Here is a 20,463-nt window from a genome sequence, read left to right on the forward strand (position 1 = left end):
GCCAACAATAAAAATTTCAAGACTGATCGGATTCTGGTATGAAATGTTATGGTACATTGATGGCAATCTGATTCTGGTTTGTGCCGCTAAAACAAACACGGCGTTTCCACTGGTCAAATACAGCTTGACACTTCCAGAACGCTAACCAAAACGCATAGCTGATGTCCTCCAAATCACAAACAATAGCAATGTTTTTTTTTTCGGTATACACTACTACTTCACAGGAGCTTTGCACACGGCTCGTAATACCACGCAATCTAATCCAGCACACACGTACAGCAAACAAATACACTACACAATCTGCAATTTAAGAATTGGTTGCAGATGGATCGAATGCGTAACACGCTTCTCTGCAGTTGCTGCTGAAGAAGAAGAGGAAGAAACATCAGGGCAAGGCCAACTGGGACGTCTTGCAGTTCTCCACAATGGCCTTGGACTTGGTGTACAGGGAGGTGAGCTGCCCCTGCCTCAGCGAGAAGGCCTGGCTGAAGAGCTTGATCTCCTGCTTGAGCTCATCCATCCTGCTCTTCTCCATGTCCAGCTCCCTGAGCGCCTCCAGCCTGTCGGCGACGAGATGGTCGGCGTCCTGCCTCGCCTTGGCGAGCGCATCCAGTAAGGACGAGTTTTCTCTCTTCAGCGTGTCGCGCTCCTCCTCGAGCGCCGCGCGCCACGCCTTTGAATCCTCCAGCTGCTGCCTATCGGCGGTGCAGTCCTTCTCTAGCCTTTGGCATCTTGCGTCGATTGGTTCCTCGTCTGGAGTTGCAACCTGTGGGAGAAGACAAAGGATTGGCAGCAGTGGTAAAAAGTAGGGAGTCAGTTCTCATTGGCAGCATGTTCCGTAACGATGCTTTCGACAGCTCGATAGATGAACATGGGGATTGACGAAAACTTTTAACAGGAGTTGATGAGTACCGGACAGATTATAGGAGCTAAAAATGTATGATTATCAATTTATCATGAGATGACAGATTTTAACTAGAAGCCGAGCAATGAGGATCCCTGTTTCGTTGTCTTTTTGGACACTCGGAAAAGAGAGTCTACTTTCTACTTTGTCCTGACCTTAGCTCTCGAAACTATTGATGGAAAATGTCACATATTTCACTATATCTGGAAATCTGGCATTTGTGTCAAGATTGAAATTTTGAAATGTTGCCACTTAGAGAGGATGCTGAATTGCTGAGCACTGAATGCTCAACAAGCAATGGTTATTCTCGAGACAACACGCACCTTTGGATTTGATTCAAAAGGCAATCTAGGACTCAAATTTTGCAAGTACTTGTTACTATTTATGCAGCAAATAGCCAATGTCTTTTCAGGGGAACTTAGTGCCAAAAGTCTGTAGAAACTATGCATATCGGATGAATTAACTATCTCTGATTTATCTATTTCTATTATCATTTCCATATTAACTACTAGTAGTTTGCTGCATAAAACCCAATTTTGTTGTGGATGAAAAGTCAGCAGAATCAGCAGAGAAAGACAAGGACCGGTAATGTTACTTACTGATGCTTTATCATCTGCCAGGGATGGCGCACATTTGAAACCAGGTGTCATCTCAAGCATTTCGAGATCAGTAACACACCCCTTGTTCAGCTGCATCCAGAGGTCCTCATCAGCTACAGTCCCTAAATTTTCTGGTATTGGGCTGAATTCTACATCCTTTGAATAGTTCGCACGACTTGCAACAAACTCAGCTGGTCTCTCTTTAGAAGTTGGAGTTTTTAATGATTCGAACTGCGACAGGCCAATAATGAAGGATCAGAAACAAAAAGTGAAAAATAGAGCAGAAGCTTTGAATAGTAGAGCCAACACATGGCATGAGATTGCACTTAGTGAATCTGATTGAAGTTGTTATGATGCTACTTCTCCAATAAACATACCTGGATAGAATCAGTGAACTGATCTGGTGATATGCTGGTATTGCTAATGCCATCTAACATTTTTTGTTGCTCAGCCAAACGGTGCTCTAGTGTTTCCCTTAACCTCCTTTCTTCGTCAAGTTCCATTGCTAGTCGATCACGCTCAAGTTCAGACTACATGAAAAGAATCCACGAAACTTTGAGTTAAGTAAAAAAAGATGGTTGTATGCAGTATCCACAAAAGGATGCTCATTCTTAAATGAGATATACATGTTCTACAGGAATTGTAGAACCTTTAATCTTTACCTACCTTGTGCATGTCATTGCGCTGCTTTAGTATAACCTGCTCCAACACTTCGGAATGAGAACCCTGCATTCAGAAAACAAAAAGGTTAAATAATGTTATCACACCTGGGTTTGAAGAGAAACCTAAAATAAACACAAATAACCTGCAACTTTTTGCGAAGTTCTTCTATTTCCTGCTTTTGCCTCTTCAGCAGAGCTGCATCTGTTAAAATCTGGCATGCCAGTGACTATTATTAGGTACTCAACGCTTGACATGCTAATAAATTTGAACTTAAAAAAAATAGTCATTTAATGTAGTAAGATAGACAGAGGGCAATATTTGGATGAATACTGAAAGAGCAATGACTGTTATTAAATATATTATACAAGTTATACCTCATCCTTAAGAGACGTAAAGAAACAAACACAAGACATCTTATAAATAGTGAGACTTAATAAGCGGTAGGTTAATAGTGCTACAGGAATTAGTTCAGAACAATATACTTAGGGCCCCTTTGAATCGCAGGGTAGAAAAAACGGAGGAATAGGAAAAACACAGGATTCTGACAGGAATTGAAGTGTAAAACAGAGGATTGTAAAACACAGGAAAAACACAGGAATGATCATTTGATTGGAGCGCAGGAAAAACGCAGGAATCAGATGAGAGAGATAGACTCAAAGGAAATTTTCCAAGAGGTTGGAGCTCTTGCTAAATTTCCTCCAAAATCCACATGCAATGTGCCATTCCATAGGAATTTCATAGGATTTAGAAAGCTTCAATCCTTTGAATCAAAGGGCCAAATAGGAAAATTTTCTATAGGATTTGAATCCTATGAAATTCCTATATAAATCCTTTGATTCAAAGGGGCCCTTAATTTTGATGTTTTAGGGCCTAATGGGGTATAACTGAATAAAAAATAACATGAATTCATAGGTAATAGTTTGATTCATGCAGGTGAACAAAATTCCATATTCCAAGCAATGCCTTAACACTTACCTCATTCACTTGAGCACAGTTGCTGACACATTTTGCTCTACTTGCAAATTGAAGAGTTCCTCTGGTTTCCTCAACATGAATCTGTAGGTTCATTTTTGTTGGGAGATGCAATAACAAAGAAAAGTAAGTACAAGAGATTTATTAGTACATGATTTAATTTGTAAGTACCTAGAGCATACCTCCTCAGGAGCAGCAGTGCAAATGATTGATGTTTTTGCATTGCCTCCAAGTGCAGGTTGTAAAATGCGCGTCAACTTACTATCACGATAGGGGATGTGCCCTCTGCATCAAAATAACTAACCACCTCTTTATCTAAAAAAAAATACCTAAGCAACTAAAACTACACAAGATCTTACAAAGTTTCAATATTCGTAGAATTTTTCTTCGATTCAGATAGAAACTACTCATTGGCGAATTTTTCTTTGGATTAGTAAAATGAAGGCAGAATTGGTTAAAGTTTATCTTTTCTTCAAAACTCCGAATGTTCAAAAAATTCGCAATAATTTCTGATTACAACATTCTTTGGTTATTAGACTGACTATTACAAGGCCTATGTTTGATTTGCAACCAAATCTGTGCTTTCCTCCTTGCAATAAAATTATAACTTCCATAGCAGTTTATTACTGTTTGGATAGCTATTGTATAATAAATCAGAGCTACACACAACTTGCAGATGTCATCACTCATAATTGCTATATGACTATGGGGGGAACCAAATGAGAAAGAAGTCCATGCCATACTCGATATGTGTACCTTTGCTTTCCATTCTCACTCAACTTATTGATGACATTCCCAAGAATCATCAAGCTTTTGTTAATATGCTTTCCCTCCTTGAGACGCACACCTCCAGCTCCGGTCTTGGCAATTCTTTCTGAACCAGCTAAATCCACCAAATTCTATAAGTAAGGCAACATTGATTAGTCATACAATTCTCAATACATTTGTTTTTACTTAATACATGTATTGAGAGAGCAGTACATACCAAGACAGATACACGGATAGCATCTCCAGAATCCATGTGGTTCTTTGCGCTGCTTTCAATGACCTGCAACCAATACAATGATACGAAATCACAAAATTGGCATCATCTGGTATCTCAACTTTACTCCAACTATCTATGGACTTGAAATTGGTGGAATAACTAAAATATTGAGTATTCCATACCATTCTGAAAATAGTATGTGATCTGCTGCTCCGCACATTCATATTTGTCTCCCCAAAATGCCTATTTGCTATAAGAAAAGCCAGACCATGTTTCAAGAATAAAAAAAGCTTCTAAACTCGTGAAAACAGGTAGCTTGAACAGGTATAATGTTAACCTGTCGGAAATAGTACCTTCTCCAAGCTCCAAGAGCTTAAACACTTGCTCGGCACTGTTCACAATTTCCTCCCGTAGCCCAGACACATAGACACCACGCTATGGAAAAAAATAACAGAATTGTATAAATCTATATCGCAATTAGACGAAAACCCACCAAGCATTTTCATCAAAGAGAAGCCATTTCTACCTCTAAGCTCTCATGAATCGGCAGCTTCTCGCTCCCGAGCGTCAAGAGGTCATTGATTTCCTCGTTGTAAATCTCCATGTAGGAGACCCTGATGAGGAACTCGCGGTCCGAGACCTGCGCCGAGAGAGGTCAGCATCGAATCGAACCGACGACGAAAGCTTCAGCGTGGCCGCGACATCGGAGAGAGCGGCGAGAGTTTAACCGAATTAATTTACCTCGCGCGCGGTGTCGAAGACGTCGCGGACGGCGAGCGGGATGATGCCTGGGTGGTCGGCGGAGCCGTTCATGGTGAACGTCTTCCCACTGCTGGTCTGGCCGTAGGCGAAGGCGGTGCCGTTGAACCCGTCGACCGCGGCGCGGATGAGGGAGCGCACCAGCACGCCGTAGATCCGCTCGTTCGTGGCCGCCCCGTCGAACACGTGGTCTGCATCGAAGGCGTGAGAACGCGCGAGGCCGAGGGCAACGAGGAGGGAGGGAGGGGGAGGGAGGGGGGAGCATACCGAAGGCGAAGGAGGCGCCGGGGACGGGGGCGCTGCGGTGGAGGAGGGTGATGCGGGTGTCGTCGTCGACGCGCCACTCGCGGTCGCCGCCGGTGGAGGAGGGGGACTGGTCCGCCGCTGGGGCGGCGGTTGTCGGCGGGCGGAAGCGGACTGCGACGGAGATCTTCTCCATCGTCGGCGGAGGAGGAGGAGGAGGACGGCGGCGAGGTGGGCGGCGGCGGCGGAGGATTTGAAATTTCGGGGAGGGATGGAGCGGGGAGGAAGACGAGGCAAAGACACGGGAAAAATATAAAATGTTTTGGTTTTTTTTTTTTTTTTGGAAAGGTAAAGAGGATGTGGGTTCCTGGACCCTGGGACTTGGGCCTTGTTGTTGGACAGGGGGAGCGGCCCATGTAGGCCCATAGATCAAAATCGGCCCATGTATAATTGGATGTGATCCAGCCCAATAGTTTATGAGGGAGTGCGGGCTTTAGGCCTACCACCTACCAGTGGTATGGACCTCGTAGGCCTGGTTGTGCACCACGGGAACGATAAATTTTTTTTACATTTTTTATTAAAATATTTCAAAAAAAAATTTGGTTTAAAAATTTTACAAATCTAGACACCGCATGTCCTTTAGGAATGCCTTTTTAGAAAATTACCTTTCTCCGAGCGGTCACACGTCCCAGTCAACACGCATCGCACGGGGCCACCCGATAGCACCCCGTGGTGTGCAGGGAGAGGCCGGGGGATGGGGACAAGTGTGACATTCATGTGTTTTCATATTCCAGCGTTTCCAAAATCCTAGGAGTATTTGTATTCCGAAGGAGCCCTAAATCCTACAATGGTGACATTCAAGAATGAGGAGGGAGAGAGGGGCAGGGTGGTGACCCCATCGCCTGTCATTGCATACGCGGGCCTAGTCAAGCAGCGAAGCTCAAATCGAGTGTTCCTGCTCAGACTGGCTCGCGTGGCTTTTTTCATCCACTCGGTCAGGCTGGGAGCTACAAGCAAGCAACCAAACGTCCACCCAGTGCATTCACGCATGCGAGCCAGGGACCATGCAGGCAACCAAATACACCCTTATTGACAATAAAGTGTTGTATTGGATGTTACCTATTAGTGTGAAGTCCTTGTGGTGGTGTTGATGATAATGATGGTGGTAAGATCTAGGCGATCGAATGACCAATCTACAACTCAACTAACTTCCAATGTTTTCTTTTGATTTGGTTCGACATCAGTTCACCGACAGTGATAGGAGTGAAATTCGATCGACAAAGGATCAGAGCTGGTTTCAGATATAGTGTTTTTCTGGTTTGAGAAAGACAAGAAGCATGTACAACTTGTAAGCCATTGAAAGAAATAACGGTTATCCATATTATAACCAATCATAGATGGAGGCATATAAGTCTTTAGGTTAGTAATTGCTCAGTTCTCTTTTTTCAGTCAAGCCATATAGTTTTGTAATCCACGGTTATTCATCGTACAAACTCTATAATAGCTGGCTATAGAGTAAAGACCCGAATAAATACCACATTATATAAAAAAAGAAACCCTAAATTTCAAAAATTTGAGTCGTCCAAAGTTTGTGAGCCCAGGTCAGCGATAAATTAAATGGCATGTCAAAATCAATATGTATATAGTAGTGCCATAAGAATTTTATTTTATTGTACATCTCATTCACGCTTTCACGAATGTTGGGTTGATTTTCAGTGTGACCGATACAAGTTTTAACTCTATAGCACCATTTCTATCTGTTCTTTTTAGAGAAGGGTATTTTTCACCCGTCCTTTACATCTAACCGAATATGCAGCCATTTAAATTAGGAACTTAGCTCCTCAAACAACCCAATCTAAATTTCGTTCCTACAGAAATTTGAACTCAGTTCACTTCAACCATTTCTAACTACTCCTTGCTGCTCAAGGATGATGCATACGAGCGAGCAAGCCTTTGTGAATCCGGAAGACCGATAGATATTGTTCCTAACTTCTGCGACGACTAGGCTCCATATGTAAATATTTGCACATGCACATTTATGCTGATTGCTTCTGTTTGTACTCCATGTACAAGACTCTGCTAAGTACCCTCTGTGGTCGGCGTGTGTACACCTGTCCCCTGCCACCGGCTTCCTTGTCCAGGCCCGACCACCTCTCCACTCTTTGCCCTTGCCTCCCTGCTCTGCACCTCCCTTAACCTGCTCTCCACGGAGGTGCTAAGGCTCTTCACAGTGCTCCTACGTGGAGCGTTGCTTCATTGCGCTAGCGGGAAGATTCGTTGACACGTCGGCACCATGCGCGTCCCAACTGAGCCGCTCGGGCCTTCGATGGGGGACGAGTTCCTCGCTCGCGCTCAAGGACGCACGGCGAAGAAACGAGGATGCGCTAGGCAGAAATAACTTGGCCATCCGTATTGTAGAGGTCCTGCCCTGGCATCATGTTTCCATCACATCGTTCGTCAGACTATGCAGAGGAGGTCACATGCACTGTGAAGTGCATGGCATACGGATGCTTTTGGTTTGATTGCATTGCACAGACCAGCTAGAGACACGCAATGCATAGCTTGCACTGCCACTGCCCTAAGGCTCTTGCTAAGTTGCCCCAGTGGCTGGTGCTCATCCGGCATCTGCTACTTCCTGTGGGGTGTATGGCTGCACGAGGTGCGACCATGGTGAGGTGCGAGAAGCCTCCCAGCACCACCACACGGTAGTTCTTCCTGGATCTCTCATTCTCATTCTCTATCAGACAGTGGAAATTTGAAACAAAAGCTGTCCTCTTCCTTGTTTAGTACTCCTATTTTAGTCAGGTGTTTGATTCGGGTGGATGAATTAAAATTTAGAGGCATGGGCAACTTAATGCTATCTTTATTATCAATCAATCATATCCCAATGGGGCATTTGCTTATTTGACCCTATTTTAAAACCTAACTACCAATTTGACCCTACTTTTTCTAGTTTGCTTATTTGACCCTGCTTTTCGAAAACGAACTTGCTATCTGACCCTATTCCGTTAAAGTGAGTTATCAGTGTTAAGTCTTCACCAAAACTATCAACGAGGTTGATATTGCCCCCTTTTACCTTTTTTCTAGTGATTAATTCCAAGAGAACAATTCCAAAACTGTACACATCATTCCTCGGAGTAAGGCACCCTTTTTGAAGATATATAGGATCCATGTAATCAATACTTCCTTTTACATTCAGAGTGTGTCGAGTGATCCCACCAGAAAGAAGCCTTGACAATCCAAGCGGTAAGATTGTCATCTAAAAGTATGTTGGCAGGCTTAATATCCCCATGACATACCAAGCTGCCAGTCGATAGATGCATCGAATGCATGTGGCACAGTGCCTGTGCACACCCTATAGCAATACCCAATCTTGTATCCAATCGCATAGCAACTTTTCGGTTGTGAAGTATTATGTCTTCGAGGTTTCCGTTAGATATATACTCTGTTACCATCAATAGACTATTTTCCCCTCTGCAATAGCCGATGAGCTTCACTATGTTCTTGTGGTTGATTTGACTATGGATTCTTACTTCTTCCATAAACTCTTGTATCAGATCTCCCCGGATATATCTCTTCACTGCAACTAGATCGTCATAGTGAAGAACCCCTCTGTAGACTTCTCCGAAGCCACCTTTTCCGATGAGAGTGGTATAGCCCCTAGTAATTGTTTCAATCTCATCTTCGGTGAAATTTCTGATGCCATTATCCATGCCTACGATATCTCTAGCAGTAGCAGCACACATATTTTCCTGAAATTTCAGTTTGTGCCAATGACCCGACTAAAATCTTGAAAACCTGCTCCGCAAACAATAATTTAACACAGCCCACAATAAGGTTCAACCATTATAATAGTTCAATTTACCATGGAATTTGATCGTTTTATGCAAAACTGAGAGTACTTTCCTATAGGTTCTGAACCTTAGTTTCCAGACAAAAACAAACAACTTTTATTTAGTCGATGTAAATAAGTACTCCATCTTGTAAAGGAAATGAGATTTTTGTCTAATCTCGATTAACGCAATGAAACAAATGTACAAGACAGAGAGATTCTAACACCCCTTCCGGCACAATTCCATAGCTCTGACAGTCAGATACATCATACATGATACATGTTCAGAGAAAAGCAAGGATGGCGCTAGAAATGAATCCACATACCTATTAGCACCGCATACCGCGCGCCGCCGGCGATCAGGACGGAGCTCGCCATCGATCGGCCTCGCCTTGTTCTAAGCTCGGTAGCTCAAGCTCCTGGGAAAGGTCGCAGATGAACGCATTTAATTAATTAATATATACTGAGGAGCAATGCGATCCACGGATAGATTTATATAATATATATTGGTCGCTAATTTCAGTTCTATATTCGAGCGGATCATGGATGTGAGATTCTTTCACATGAAGAAATTCGCAAGGATTTGACTCCAAAACCCCCCTTGTTATTGCAAGGAATCAACGGGGTTTATAAATTAAAGCCTCATCAAGATTGTATTGAGAACCTCGAATCGTATGGGGGGCGGGGGCACTCGCCGCAATCGGATGAGGAGCACCGGGCCGCGGCGGCCGACGCGGGCGGGAGGAGGCGGACGGTGAAGAAGATGTTCTCTCTCCATCGGCGGCGGGGGTGGCGGTGGAGAATGCGATGCTCTCCTCCATGTCCGGGAGGCGGCTGAGCATCGGCGCGGCGGCGATGAAAGGAAGGAAAAAGTCCAATTTGACTCCCTTAATTGTACACCGAATCTAATTCGTACCCCTTAACCAGAAAACCGGATAGGACGACTCCCTGAACTAATGAAACCAGTGCAATTTGACTCCCTCAGCGGTTTTGGAGAGCGGTTTTGCTGACGTGGCGCTGACGTGGCAGTGTTGACCCAGTCTTCGTCCCACGTGGCGCCGACGTGGCATTAGAATTAAAAAAAATCAGTGGGACCCATCTGTCATTCACACAAAAAATACTGTGGGACCAACTGACATGTGGGGTCCACATGTCATCCTCTCTCCTTCCCTCCTTCCTCCTCCCTCTCTCCCCTCTCTCTTTCTCTCCCCCTCTCTTGGTCGGAGTGGCGACGGCGACGGTGGCATGCGGGCGAGGGCCACAGCGGTAGTGACGGCGGCATGCGGGCGAGGGCCACAGCGGTGGCGACGGTGGCATGAGGGCAAGGACCAGAGCGGCGGCGACAACGGCATGTGGGTGAGGACCACATCGGTGGCGACAGCGGCATGCGGGCGAGGACCAAAGCGGCGGCGGCGGCGGGCAGGAGGCGGGGGATCCAGGCGGCGTTGTTGCTGGAACCACGCCCACGACGGCGCCGCCAGACGAGCACGGGGAGCTTGGTCTCGGCAGTGGCGGCAGAGTAGTCGAGGCGGAGGAGCGTAGAGACGTTGGGGGAGATGGCGCGGTCATGGGAGGCGGCGTCGGTGGAGCACAATGCCGCCGAGCTCGTGTGCGCCCTCCTCGCCGTTGTGATACTCCTCTACCTCCATCGCCGCTAACCGAAGCGCCGCCGCCTTCCGAGGCTATCGCCGGTGGTGGAGAAGGGAAAGGGGAGAGGCGGTGCCACCGAGATCTCGCCCACCCTCCGCCACCGAGCTCGGGAGCGTCCTCCACGCCGTCGAGCTACTCCTCTACCTCCGCCATCGCCTGCCGAAGCGCCGCCGCTGTCCGAGAAGGGAGAAGGGAGAGGCAACGCAGCGGAAGGGGGGAAGGGGACGCGGACGACGATGACGACATGGATATGGCGAGGTGGAGCTGGAGGGGGTGGTGGACGCTCCAGCGCCCGCCTCCCGTACGCCGCCGATCTGTCTCTAGCCCCGCACGTACGCCGCCGTTGCCACTCCGGCCCCCGCTTGCCGCCGCCATCGATCCCTGCGTGCGTCCGGAAGGGGGGGAGAGAAAAGAGAGAAGGGAGAGAGAGAGGGAGGAGGAAGAAGGAAAGGAGAAGGATGACATGTGGGCCCCACATGCTAGTGGGTCCCACAATATATTTTGTGTGAATAACAGATGGGTCCCACTGATTTTTTTTTTCAATTCTAGAACCATGTCAGCGCCACGTGGGACGAAGTCCGGGTCAACACTGCCACGTCAGCAAAACCGCCCTCCAAAACCGCCGAGGGAGTCAAATTGCACTGGTTTCATTAGATCGGGGAGTCGTTCTATCCGGTTTTCTGGTTAAGGGGTATGAATTAGATTCGGCGTACAATTAAAGGAGTTAAATTGGACTTTTTCCGGAAAGGAAAGCTCTCAGTTCAGACAAAATCAAGGCCTACCTAAGCCTGGGCTATCGGAGTAGAGGCCTGGCCATGGAATAAGTCTACCAGTATCCCTAAACTTTTTCATCGAGTTTGTTATATCTCGAATCCTCAATACGAGAAATCTTGAACCCCTCCAATTTTTCATAACCGTGCAACTTAGGCCCCCTCCAACTGTATATCCATTCGGGCTGTTAAAACAGTTTACCCCCCGTGGTAGTATAGACTCCATTTTTCCCTGTGTTTCGCTGACGTGGCAGATGTCCGAGCCCACTTGCCAGGCACGGTGCGTGCACGGGGAGCTACACATGCGCCACCAGCTTTCCTCCCGCTGCTGCTGTGCGCCGGTGAAGCTGCTGACGAACGTGGAGAAGCTGCTGCCGTCGTCTTCCTCGTCCCCGAGGAGTACCTTGTTAGCGGCAACCTTGTAGTTGTTCATTTGACCATTGCAGAACAGAACTAGCTACAGCAAAGGAGAAAACAAATTACTAAAAGCAGCTAGAGTTATTCCCTATCATATTCATACCCCTGGGATCGAGGTCGTCGTCCAGGCCGTGATTGCGCTCGCCTGCATTATTGGTGACTCCCACCCGTCATCGCTGGGCGAAGCCATGGCAGTCAGCCAGTCACCGTGGTTCGAGGCGGCAGTCGACGCATGGCATGCCTTGCCGCGCATCGGCGCGCTCGTAGAGCAGCTCCGGCCGGCCTACCGTAGGAGTCGAAGTGAGGGAGCCCAGCTCGTCGGTGAAGTCCTCGGAGATGTCGATCGAGGACCTGGGGGCAAATGATGACACGGTTCTGCTCGACGGTGGAGATCCCCGTGGCCTCCTTGATCGACGACGGCGTGAACCTCTCCCTGGTCCCTGGATATATAGCGCAGAGATGAGCGGCGCGTACTCGTGCCGCATCCCGAGCTGATCCCGCAGCACGACAAACCGTTGGGTGAGGTTGAGTGTCTTATACTTGTTCAGGAGCGGCAACGATGATGGGTGGAACGACAGCAGGGTAGAGCTGGTCGGGCGATGTGGCCGGTGGGGGGCTAGCTTGTAGTCGTGTGGCACGCCATCGATGGGACTCCCGTCGAGGCCCAGGTTGACGATGGAGGTCGTCAAGTGACCGAAGCGGCGACGGTGGCGCCGGTGGTAATGATAATAAGAGAGGAGCATATCATCTTATCTGCTCTTGTCTCAGAGAGGAGAGGAATAATATCGGGAATGCTCATTGCCTGGCGTCCGGCGCGGGGGAGCCGGATCGGACGCTCCCCCAGCGCGCCCACCCACTTCTCTCTCATTTTTCTAAAAAAAAAATGTTTCACCTAGTGTATTTATATTGTTTCACTATTTTATAGATCCAATGTTGCAGTGAATTAAACCTACATATTTTTTAAAATTTGGTTTATTTTTTTGTTCTACAAAAAAACCCATATATTTTGGAAACCCCCTATTCCACCGAAAAATGTTTCACCTAGTAGTATTCATAATGTTTCACTATTTATAGATCTAATGTTACAGTGAACTGAAACATTCTTTCGCTATTTGCTGAAACATTGTTTTTATATAAGGTGAAACAACACCCGATTTAAACGAGTGAAACATTTTCGATCTGCTTAGTGAAACAATTCCGAAATACCTGGTGGAACATCGTGCAACATTTAAAAATAATTCAATAATAAGCTAAAAATTTTTTTTGTCGGAATATATCCATGTGTGGTCTTGTTTTGAAGATTTAATTGTAACGAATTTAATGGTGCAATCGGATCATAATTTGGATAAGTAATTTAAGAGAAAAATCAGTTTAAAATAGTTTTGCACGTAAATTGCACGACCAGCGCCCGATTTTAACCTGTTTGCATCGGGCACCCGAGCTGGAGGCGTTCCCGAATAATATTAGCCCTCATCCTTTGTGAAAACTAGGGAAAATGGGATCTATACTGTTATTGGGAATTAGGGATGTCAAACAAACCCCGACTGAAAGTTAAGGGATGACGAGTGAACTTATTCCTTGCTACCATTGGTCCAAAGCATGTAAGCATTCCACCCACTGCGGTATGGGCTATGGCCTAGTAGAGCCTAGTTTCGGATAGTTGGCGCAGCCCGTTTAGCCCCACCTAGATTTACAGGGGTAATAAGTCCACTTAATGCCCCTTGCTCTTCTTTCAATTAAGTTTAAATCTTGTCCCTGAATTCTAATATAAAAAATCTTGAACCCCAGCTTGCAAACCCGGGTTAAATTAGATCCTTCGGCAGCACAGATAGTTTGGTTTCGCTAATGTGGTAAGTCAACCTAGTCCACTCGTGATGACTAGGCGTTACATGGCAAAAAACAAAAAATGGGTTCACATGTCATCCTCACACTCCTCCCCTCTTCTCTCTCCTTCCTCTTTCTCTCCCCTCTTTCCTCTCCATCTCTCGTTCCTCCGATGGTGAAGGATGTGATGTCGTCCTCACATCCATGCGGCATTGACTCACCCTAGCAGGAACTCACTGGTAGGTATCTGTCGAAAGGCGTTCATCGGCCCTGCCATCTTGCACCCACCTCCCTACTATTGTGCCCCTGCCATCTTGCACCCACCTCCCTACTATTGTGCCCCCCTCCCGTGTCGCAGTGACAACTTGATACGGGCGGAGATGCCCATTAGTCTATAGGGCAGCCGGTGATGGAAGATGAATCAAGGCGTCGGCAACCTCATCTCCTCTAAGCGGCGGCGACACCGACACAAAGCTCGAGTAGTCGCCTCATCTCGTATCCATCCTATTTCCTAGGTAGCGCGTGTAGTGGCTTCACCCTGACGGGCTCAAGCGATGACACCTCATCTCCTCTCTGCTCCACAGCGGACATTCGTGTACCTGGTCCACACCTAAGGAGGTGCCCTAGGTGGGCTACTCCACCTCCCACCTAGAAGGACCGCCGTAGCAGCAACAACAGCTCCGTCGCCATAGGATGGACACCTAGCATCCGTTCCCTGCTATCGTGGCTGCCATGTGTCGGGGATGTGGTCACCATGTTCCGCCTCTATGCACGTCCGACACTGCCGAAGTGTCTGATCGCTTCTTCGTCGACTACGGCTACGACTACTTTCCCCATCTGTGCAAAGATCTGCCTTTCCTTCTCCTCTACCGGCGTCGGCGCCTTCACCACCTTCCTCCGTAGACACTGCCATGCCCACGCTCAATATCACAGTGCAATGGCGGCTACGAATCTCGAGCTCGAGCTTGCGCGGGGGATAGGGGTGGCGGGGAGGCACCTCGGTATCCTCCTACCCTTTCCCAAGCTGGCCTTGCCCTCCACTTGCTCCTTCCCAACCGGTCACCGCCATGAGGAAGAGAGGGGAGAGATGGAGAGACTAGAGATGCGGAGGGATGTTAAAGGAAGAATATAGGAGACTAACATGTGGGGCCCACGTGCATCCCTCACTAACTCAACCGGGTTGCATGCAGTCAACTCACCATGTCAATGAAACCAGCCATCCATACTACCACCAAACCTAATTTAATCTAGTTTTGCAAGTTGGCAGTGAGGGAGCGTTATGATTTCCAATATTGCAGTTTAGGATATGATTTCAACTCGTCAGAAAAACGAGGGATGTAATGTTGAGTTATTCCTTTTACAGGGTAGATACCCAATTCAGCTCACGCAAATTTGGATCAAAACATGCGTAAGATTACATGAGTAAGTATGGTGCAATTGGCCTCAATTTGCCAACCACTCTGTGGGCCGATTTAGCCTGGCTAACAGATACAATGCTTGGCCCATTTAGGCCATTTCACCCCCATCTGTTTTTGGATACAAAACCTGCAAGAGGCACATGAGGAAGCAGGGAGGCCGGCGGTGGCGAGGGGAGGAGCTTCCCAATCGACGAAGCCATTGGCCTCCTCCGGCAAACTAGAATAGCCTCATGCCACTAGTCTCCTCTACATCGCTGCCTGCTCAGCTACTAGATTGGGGCCGGTGCTAAGGGGAAATGTTTGGCAACGTCAAGAGATATCGAGCTCGGAGGATGGCACCACCTTCGATCCCCTCGCTGATGCCATCGTCTTCGTCCTTGTCAATGCCCAGATCATTAGGGAGGAGCACGTGGGAGAAGTAGGATGTGAAGAGAGAGGGAGCGGAACAGAGGGAGGATAACACATGAGTTCCACTGATTTTTTAAACAATTTTTCCGAGAAACTTACACGTGACTATATGAGTCTGTCTAGTTTTAATTTTTTTTATTATTACTGTGATGCCACTTAAACGCCACATAGGCTCCACATTGCATGAATACTAGGTCAACGTGTCATATTGGTATGAGTCGTTTTGGGGGTCAATTTGCACTGATTTTAAAAATTAAGGGAGCCTATATACCATGTTTTTGTGACGTGGCGTGAATTAAACTCAACCAATACGGAAGGTAGGTAAAATGGACTTTTCCATCCACCATTTGGTTACCTATCCAACTTGGCCACGGCGGTCTCTAGAAAGCCTCGAGGCTCAAGAGAGCCACGGTATCATAATGCTTCACGGGCGATCTCCGTATCTTGTGACCACTCTAAATCTGAGTATTTCTAACTCTAGAAATATAAGTATCTAGAATTGTAATTATGTTGATAACATTTAGATAAATCATTTTATCTCTATTTTAGATAAAATTTAAAATTTTAAAAACTATAATTTAACATACAAGTTTCAAATCTATCGTGGATCTGAAATCTAAAGTGTTGTCAACCAGGAGCTAAATACTGGCAAAATGATGCACCAGTGCGCCAGCTACACTTTTCTCCACATCTATTTTTGTCCATGAAAATAGCACGCACGCAAGTTGGTTCAGACAACACCACACAATTAATCTTCAACATGTTAACATCCAACGAACAATAAATACAAAAGCCATCTCTTAGGCAAAAGGACGAGTGATTATAGATACCGGTTCTTAATTTGATATAGTTAAAGTGCTCACTTACACAAAAATTCTGTTATAGGTACCGATTTCAAGTGAACTGATACTTGTTAGGGTGTTACGGATGTGATGTTTTGTACTAATGATAGATGGTATGACGTTGTTACCAGATCACGCACTCCCTCTAAGCTTCATCCAAATATATAAGCATTTCTGGCTACATATATAAATAATCCGAATGCTTCTACCTTTATTTAAGGCTATAATGTAGATGTACTTGGCTAGCTTTAAAGGACATACAAAAGCGTGTTTCATCATAACTTGCATGGTTTAAAACGGACACGAATATTATGGAAGGACATAATATCAAATAATTAGAAGGGGTAAAGCTTCGAACCAAGGTCCTCTAGCTCCACCATCTTGTGGAGCTAGCTGGAAGACGCCTAAGACGTTTCTCATAACTTATATGGTTTTACTTAACTTTTTTCTTAAATGAATGATGCTCTTGATTTTGTGGATGTAATGTTCTTTCGGGAGGAAATATATGAACATTTGACCATTATTCTATTCTAAAATTTAATGCAAATATCTTAAAAACATAAGTAATACTCAAAGTAACTTTAATGATAAAACAGGTTAGGACAAAATAAATATTACTTACATATTCTTTCAAGAAAATGAATACTTATATAAAATTTTAATGAAACGGATAGTCCAACTTCATATCCGATGGTCAACAATTAACAGCAAGCATTTAAAAACGGAATGGAGGTGGTACACTGGTACCAATTGTAACCTCAATATGGTTGGCTATAATGACTTCCTCCATGCATATGTATGTGCATCGTGGTCTTCTACGGCCGAATCGAAGTTCTGACTTCTGAGCAACTCAAGGCGTTCTGCCACTTCCGCCATTGTTGGCCTTCCATCTTCTTCCGGGCTCACACACCTCACTGCCATCCTTCCCATCTCCTCAAGTATGGCCATCCTATCCTCTTGATCTCCTGTGATGGACAGATGGAACATTCTCTCTCCACTATCTTCTGCCTCATAAGCTTGGATGAATTCAGAAACAAAGTTGTGATCTTTAGGCATTCTCCCTCTGATGAGTACCATCAGAATGACACCAAAGCTGTACACGAAACTTTCGTTCTTTGCAATCCCGGTTTGCATGTAAACCGGGTCATTGCAGCGAGTCATCCTCAATACAGGAACGATATGATCCTTGTCCTTGGTAATGCTTCTCGAGGAAAGAAAGCATGAAACCATTGGCATGAAATTTTCATCCAACAGTACATCGTAAGGTGTGAGAGGTCCATGTACGATGCCTCCAACTGTTGAAGAATGGATGTGTGCCAGTGCTTCTGAAGTCTCAGATGCAATCTTCAGGCGTAATGGTAGCGAGAAATATCCAGGCTGATGATGTACAATGTCAGAGAGACTCCCCTTAGCAGTGTACTCATGCACTAAAATTGGAATATTAGCCTCCAAGCAACAGCCCAACAGTTTGACCATGTTCTTGTGGGAGATGTGAGACAAGATCATCATTTCCATGAGAAAACAATTTTTGAGGCTCTCATCTCCATCATAAGGCGTCTTTACTGTGACCAACGTATTGTCCTCGAGAATTCCTCTGTGGTACTCTGCTAAACCGTCTTTAAGAAGTAAACAGGAATAATCCATTGTAAATTTCTTTAGTTCTTTCTTTGTGAAAATTCTTACAGCACCAAGCTTTTCCAGTAACTTAGAATTGCCACTATTATGTTTGAAAATGGCGAAACTCTTCTTCTTCTTCTTCTTAGGGTGCTTGGTCGAACCATAGCTGGCATTCCTTGTGCTTTGCTTGTATTTTTCAAACAAATCTTGTGTTACCGAGAAGGATCGCCAAAGGGTTGTATTATCATGTCCTCCATTGCGATATTCTCTAAGCTTCCGAAGGTGTTCAGCCACAATGTTCATCTTTGGACGTTTCTTCATGTCCATTGCTAGGCACTTTGTTGCTAATTTTCCTATTTGATTGATAATCTTCATGTTACTGACGGATGCTATATTTGCATCAAAAAGATCCTTCATCCGTTTTCCTTCTGAATCATGTTCGGTGAAACTTGTAATGAGGCTAACTTTTCCTTCCTCTTTTATCCTCTTTCTAGTAATTAATTCTAGTAGAACTGCTCCAAAACTATAAACATCGTTCTTCGACGATTGTGTCCCGTCTCTAAATAGTATAGGATCCATGTAATCTATGCTCCCTTTTACATTTTTAGTGTGCCGAGTTTTACCTCCGTAGAGAAACCTTGATATTCCAAAATCTGATATTTTTGCATCAAGATTGTCATCCAGTAGTATATTTGAAGGCTTGATATCCCCATGAACAATAGGGGTATACATTGAAGAATGCATATAGCCTAATGCTTCTGCACACTGTATAGCAATACACAATCTTGTGTCCAAAGATATGGGAGTATCACTTTGATGAAGGATGTCATGCAGGCTCCCTTTGGATACATACTCTGTGACCACCATTAGAGCATTATTTTGCTCTATGCTATAACCTACAAGCCTAACCACATTTTTATGGTTGACTTGGCTGTGGGCGATTACTTCTTTAGCTAAGTCTTCCATGGAATCCTCAAATATGTATCTCTTCACTGCGACTACACGGTTATCATCAAGAACTCCTTTGTAAACTTGTCCAAATCCACCTTTTCCAATAACAGTACTATAGTTGTCAGTAATTCTCTTAATCTCATCTTCTGTGAATTTTGTGATATTGTGATTGCTGTCCGCTATCCACTTTGCCCTGTCATCGCCTTGGATGAAATCCCCAAGCTTACTTTCTGGAACTTCCATTGTATGGCTAAAATCAAGGGCCTCACAGTAGGTATAAAAGTGTTAGCGGTCGACCTGTGGCTGTAAAAACCAATGTTAGACTCTTATTGGTTGAGTCAACTGAAAAAAGAAATGAAAAAATAAAAAATAATTTACGGATAAAGCTTTTACATCTATCATTTAAAAGTCAAGGCTAGAAAAAATAGACTATAATAAATAAGCTCTGAAATCAACTTAAAATTAAGTTTTGGAATTCAAATTATAAACCTTTTGTATTACAGTTTTGCATTGCATATATAAATCTAGCTTGGATATGATATGGGTGGTAAATTTGTTGAGAAAATTAAACTTTGGAACCGAACTGCATCAAGTAAGATGAATCTAAAAATCATTTGGCTTACCAGGTGAATAGTCAAAATTAATACCCTGTTAAGCCCAAATTAATAATGGGAAGTGCTAGATCACATGATCTCGTGCTAGACCATCCGAATGGTACTTGGCACTTGGTGCTGAACCGGTACTGGATCTTACCACTGTCCGTATCAGGTCTGGTACCTCATTAGTATTAGATCTGGTATTTATTGCAAACAGACTAATACCTATCTGTAATAGGCTGATACTGCTCAATACTAGTCCAACAATACCTAGGCACCAGCCTGATATATAGTTAGAGCAAGTTTAATAGTATAGCCAACTACTAGCTCCAATTCATCTATAGCCAATCTAATAGCTCATTCATACAATACTTACATACTACACTATTAATATCTGGTCCCACCTGTCATACTCACACTACGTCTTTGAGTCCGTGCTACAGCTGGCTACAAATCTATAGCCCGCTGCTCTTCTCTCTCCTTATTTATCTCCTTAAAATATATTTGCAGCTGGTTTATAGCCTGCTATTGTACCTGCTCTTATTGCTCTTATGAGGTAACTAGGTTTGATACATTTAGATCCGTCCTTCAACGCCTGCTCATGTCTAACTGTCTTCTCTAACCCCGACTCTCTATTCCCTCACATCTTGGTCTAGGGTCCTGATGTCGTTGCCGCTTCTAGCTTGTTTAGCTTGGCTCTACTGGTAGCCCACGCCCCACGCTCCCCTTCTCAATGCGGCCAACGTGGGGCACTTACACCTTGGGGGACATGGCATCCCCTCTCAGATGTCGTCTTTTGCACCAGCCGAGCTCTTGCTCGTCGATGTAGCCTCGCTCCGTGCATTGAACCTTCTCATGCTTATCTTCTCGGAGGAGGAAAAGAAAGCGGAGCCGGAGGGCACCGAGAAAGCACCGCGATGAACGTCATGGGGGAGATTTTTGCGGTGGCCTTGTCGGTGGTGCTGTGGAGGGATGCAATGGTGGCCTTCTTGCCGCCATTCAACTAACTCCCT

The 20,463-nt window shown here is 45.3% G+C and overlaps 2 protein-coding genes and 1 pseudogene across 2 annotated transcripts; all 3 read right to left on the reverse strand.

Moving 5' to 3' along the window:
- Positions 1-5,417, reverse strand: LOC4350714 (kinesin-like protein KIN-7L). The gene is made up of 14 exons (NM_001423421.1): positions 5,150-5,417; positions 4,865-5,073; positions 4,650-4,763; positions 4,477-4,558; positions 4,306-4,373; positions 4,124-4,186; positions 3,895-4,037; positions 3,321-3,423; positions 3,142-3,222; positions 2,309-2,377; positions 2,170-2,229; positions 1,881-2,033; positions 1,504-1,734; positions 1-766 (listed from the first exon to the last, which is right to left on the reverse strand). Exons 1-14 carry the CDS (start codon positions 5,319-5,321, stop codon positions 386-388), a joined length of 1,929 nt encoding a protein of 642 aa, NP_001410350.1. The 5' UTR covers positions 5,322-5,417; the 3' UTR covers positions 1-385.
- A 2,248-nt stretch (positions 5,418-7,665) lies between these two features.
- On the reverse strand, positions 7,666-8,915 carry LOC107279382 (probable serine/threonine-protein kinase PBL28; annotated as a pseudogene).
- A 7,990-nt stretch (positions 8,916-16,905) lies between these two features.
- Positions 16,906-19,146, reverse strand: LOC4350715 (uncharacterized). The gene has a single exon (XM_026021189.2). The coding sequence runs from the start codon at positions 19,095-19,097 to the stop codon at positions 17,058-17,060; it is 2,040 nt and encodes a 679-aa protein (XP_025876974.1). The 5' UTR covers positions 19,098-19,146; the 3' UTR covers positions 16,906-17,057.
- Between the last annotated feature and the right edge of the window lie 1,317 nt (positions 19,147-20,463).

This window comes from Oryza sativa, chromosome 11 (genome assembly GCF_034140825.1).
Source record: "Oryza sativa Japonica Group chromosome 11, ASM3414082v1".
NCBI classification, from domain to species: Eukaryota; Viridiplantae; Streptophyta; class Magnoliopsida; order Poales; family Poaceae; genus Oryza; species Oryza sativa.

Coding starts and splice junctions, on each gene's coding strand:
- LOC4350714 (NM_001423421.1), bottom strand. CDS start 5,321: ATGGAGAAGATCTCCGTCGCAGTCCGCTTCCGCCCGCCGACAACCGCC. Junction 4,764..4,864: donor TCTTCGACACCGCGCGCGAG/GTAAATTAATTC, acceptor CTCTCGGCGCAG/GTCTCGGACCGCGAGTTCCT. Junction 2,378..3,141: donor ACTGTGCTCAAGTGAATGAG/GTAAGTGTTAAG, acceptor CTGGCATGCCAG/ATTTTAACAGATGCAGCTCT.
- LOC4350715 (XM_026021189.2), bottom strand. CDS start 19,097: ATGGAAGTTCCAGAAAGTAAGCTTGGGGATTTCATCCAAGGCGATGAC.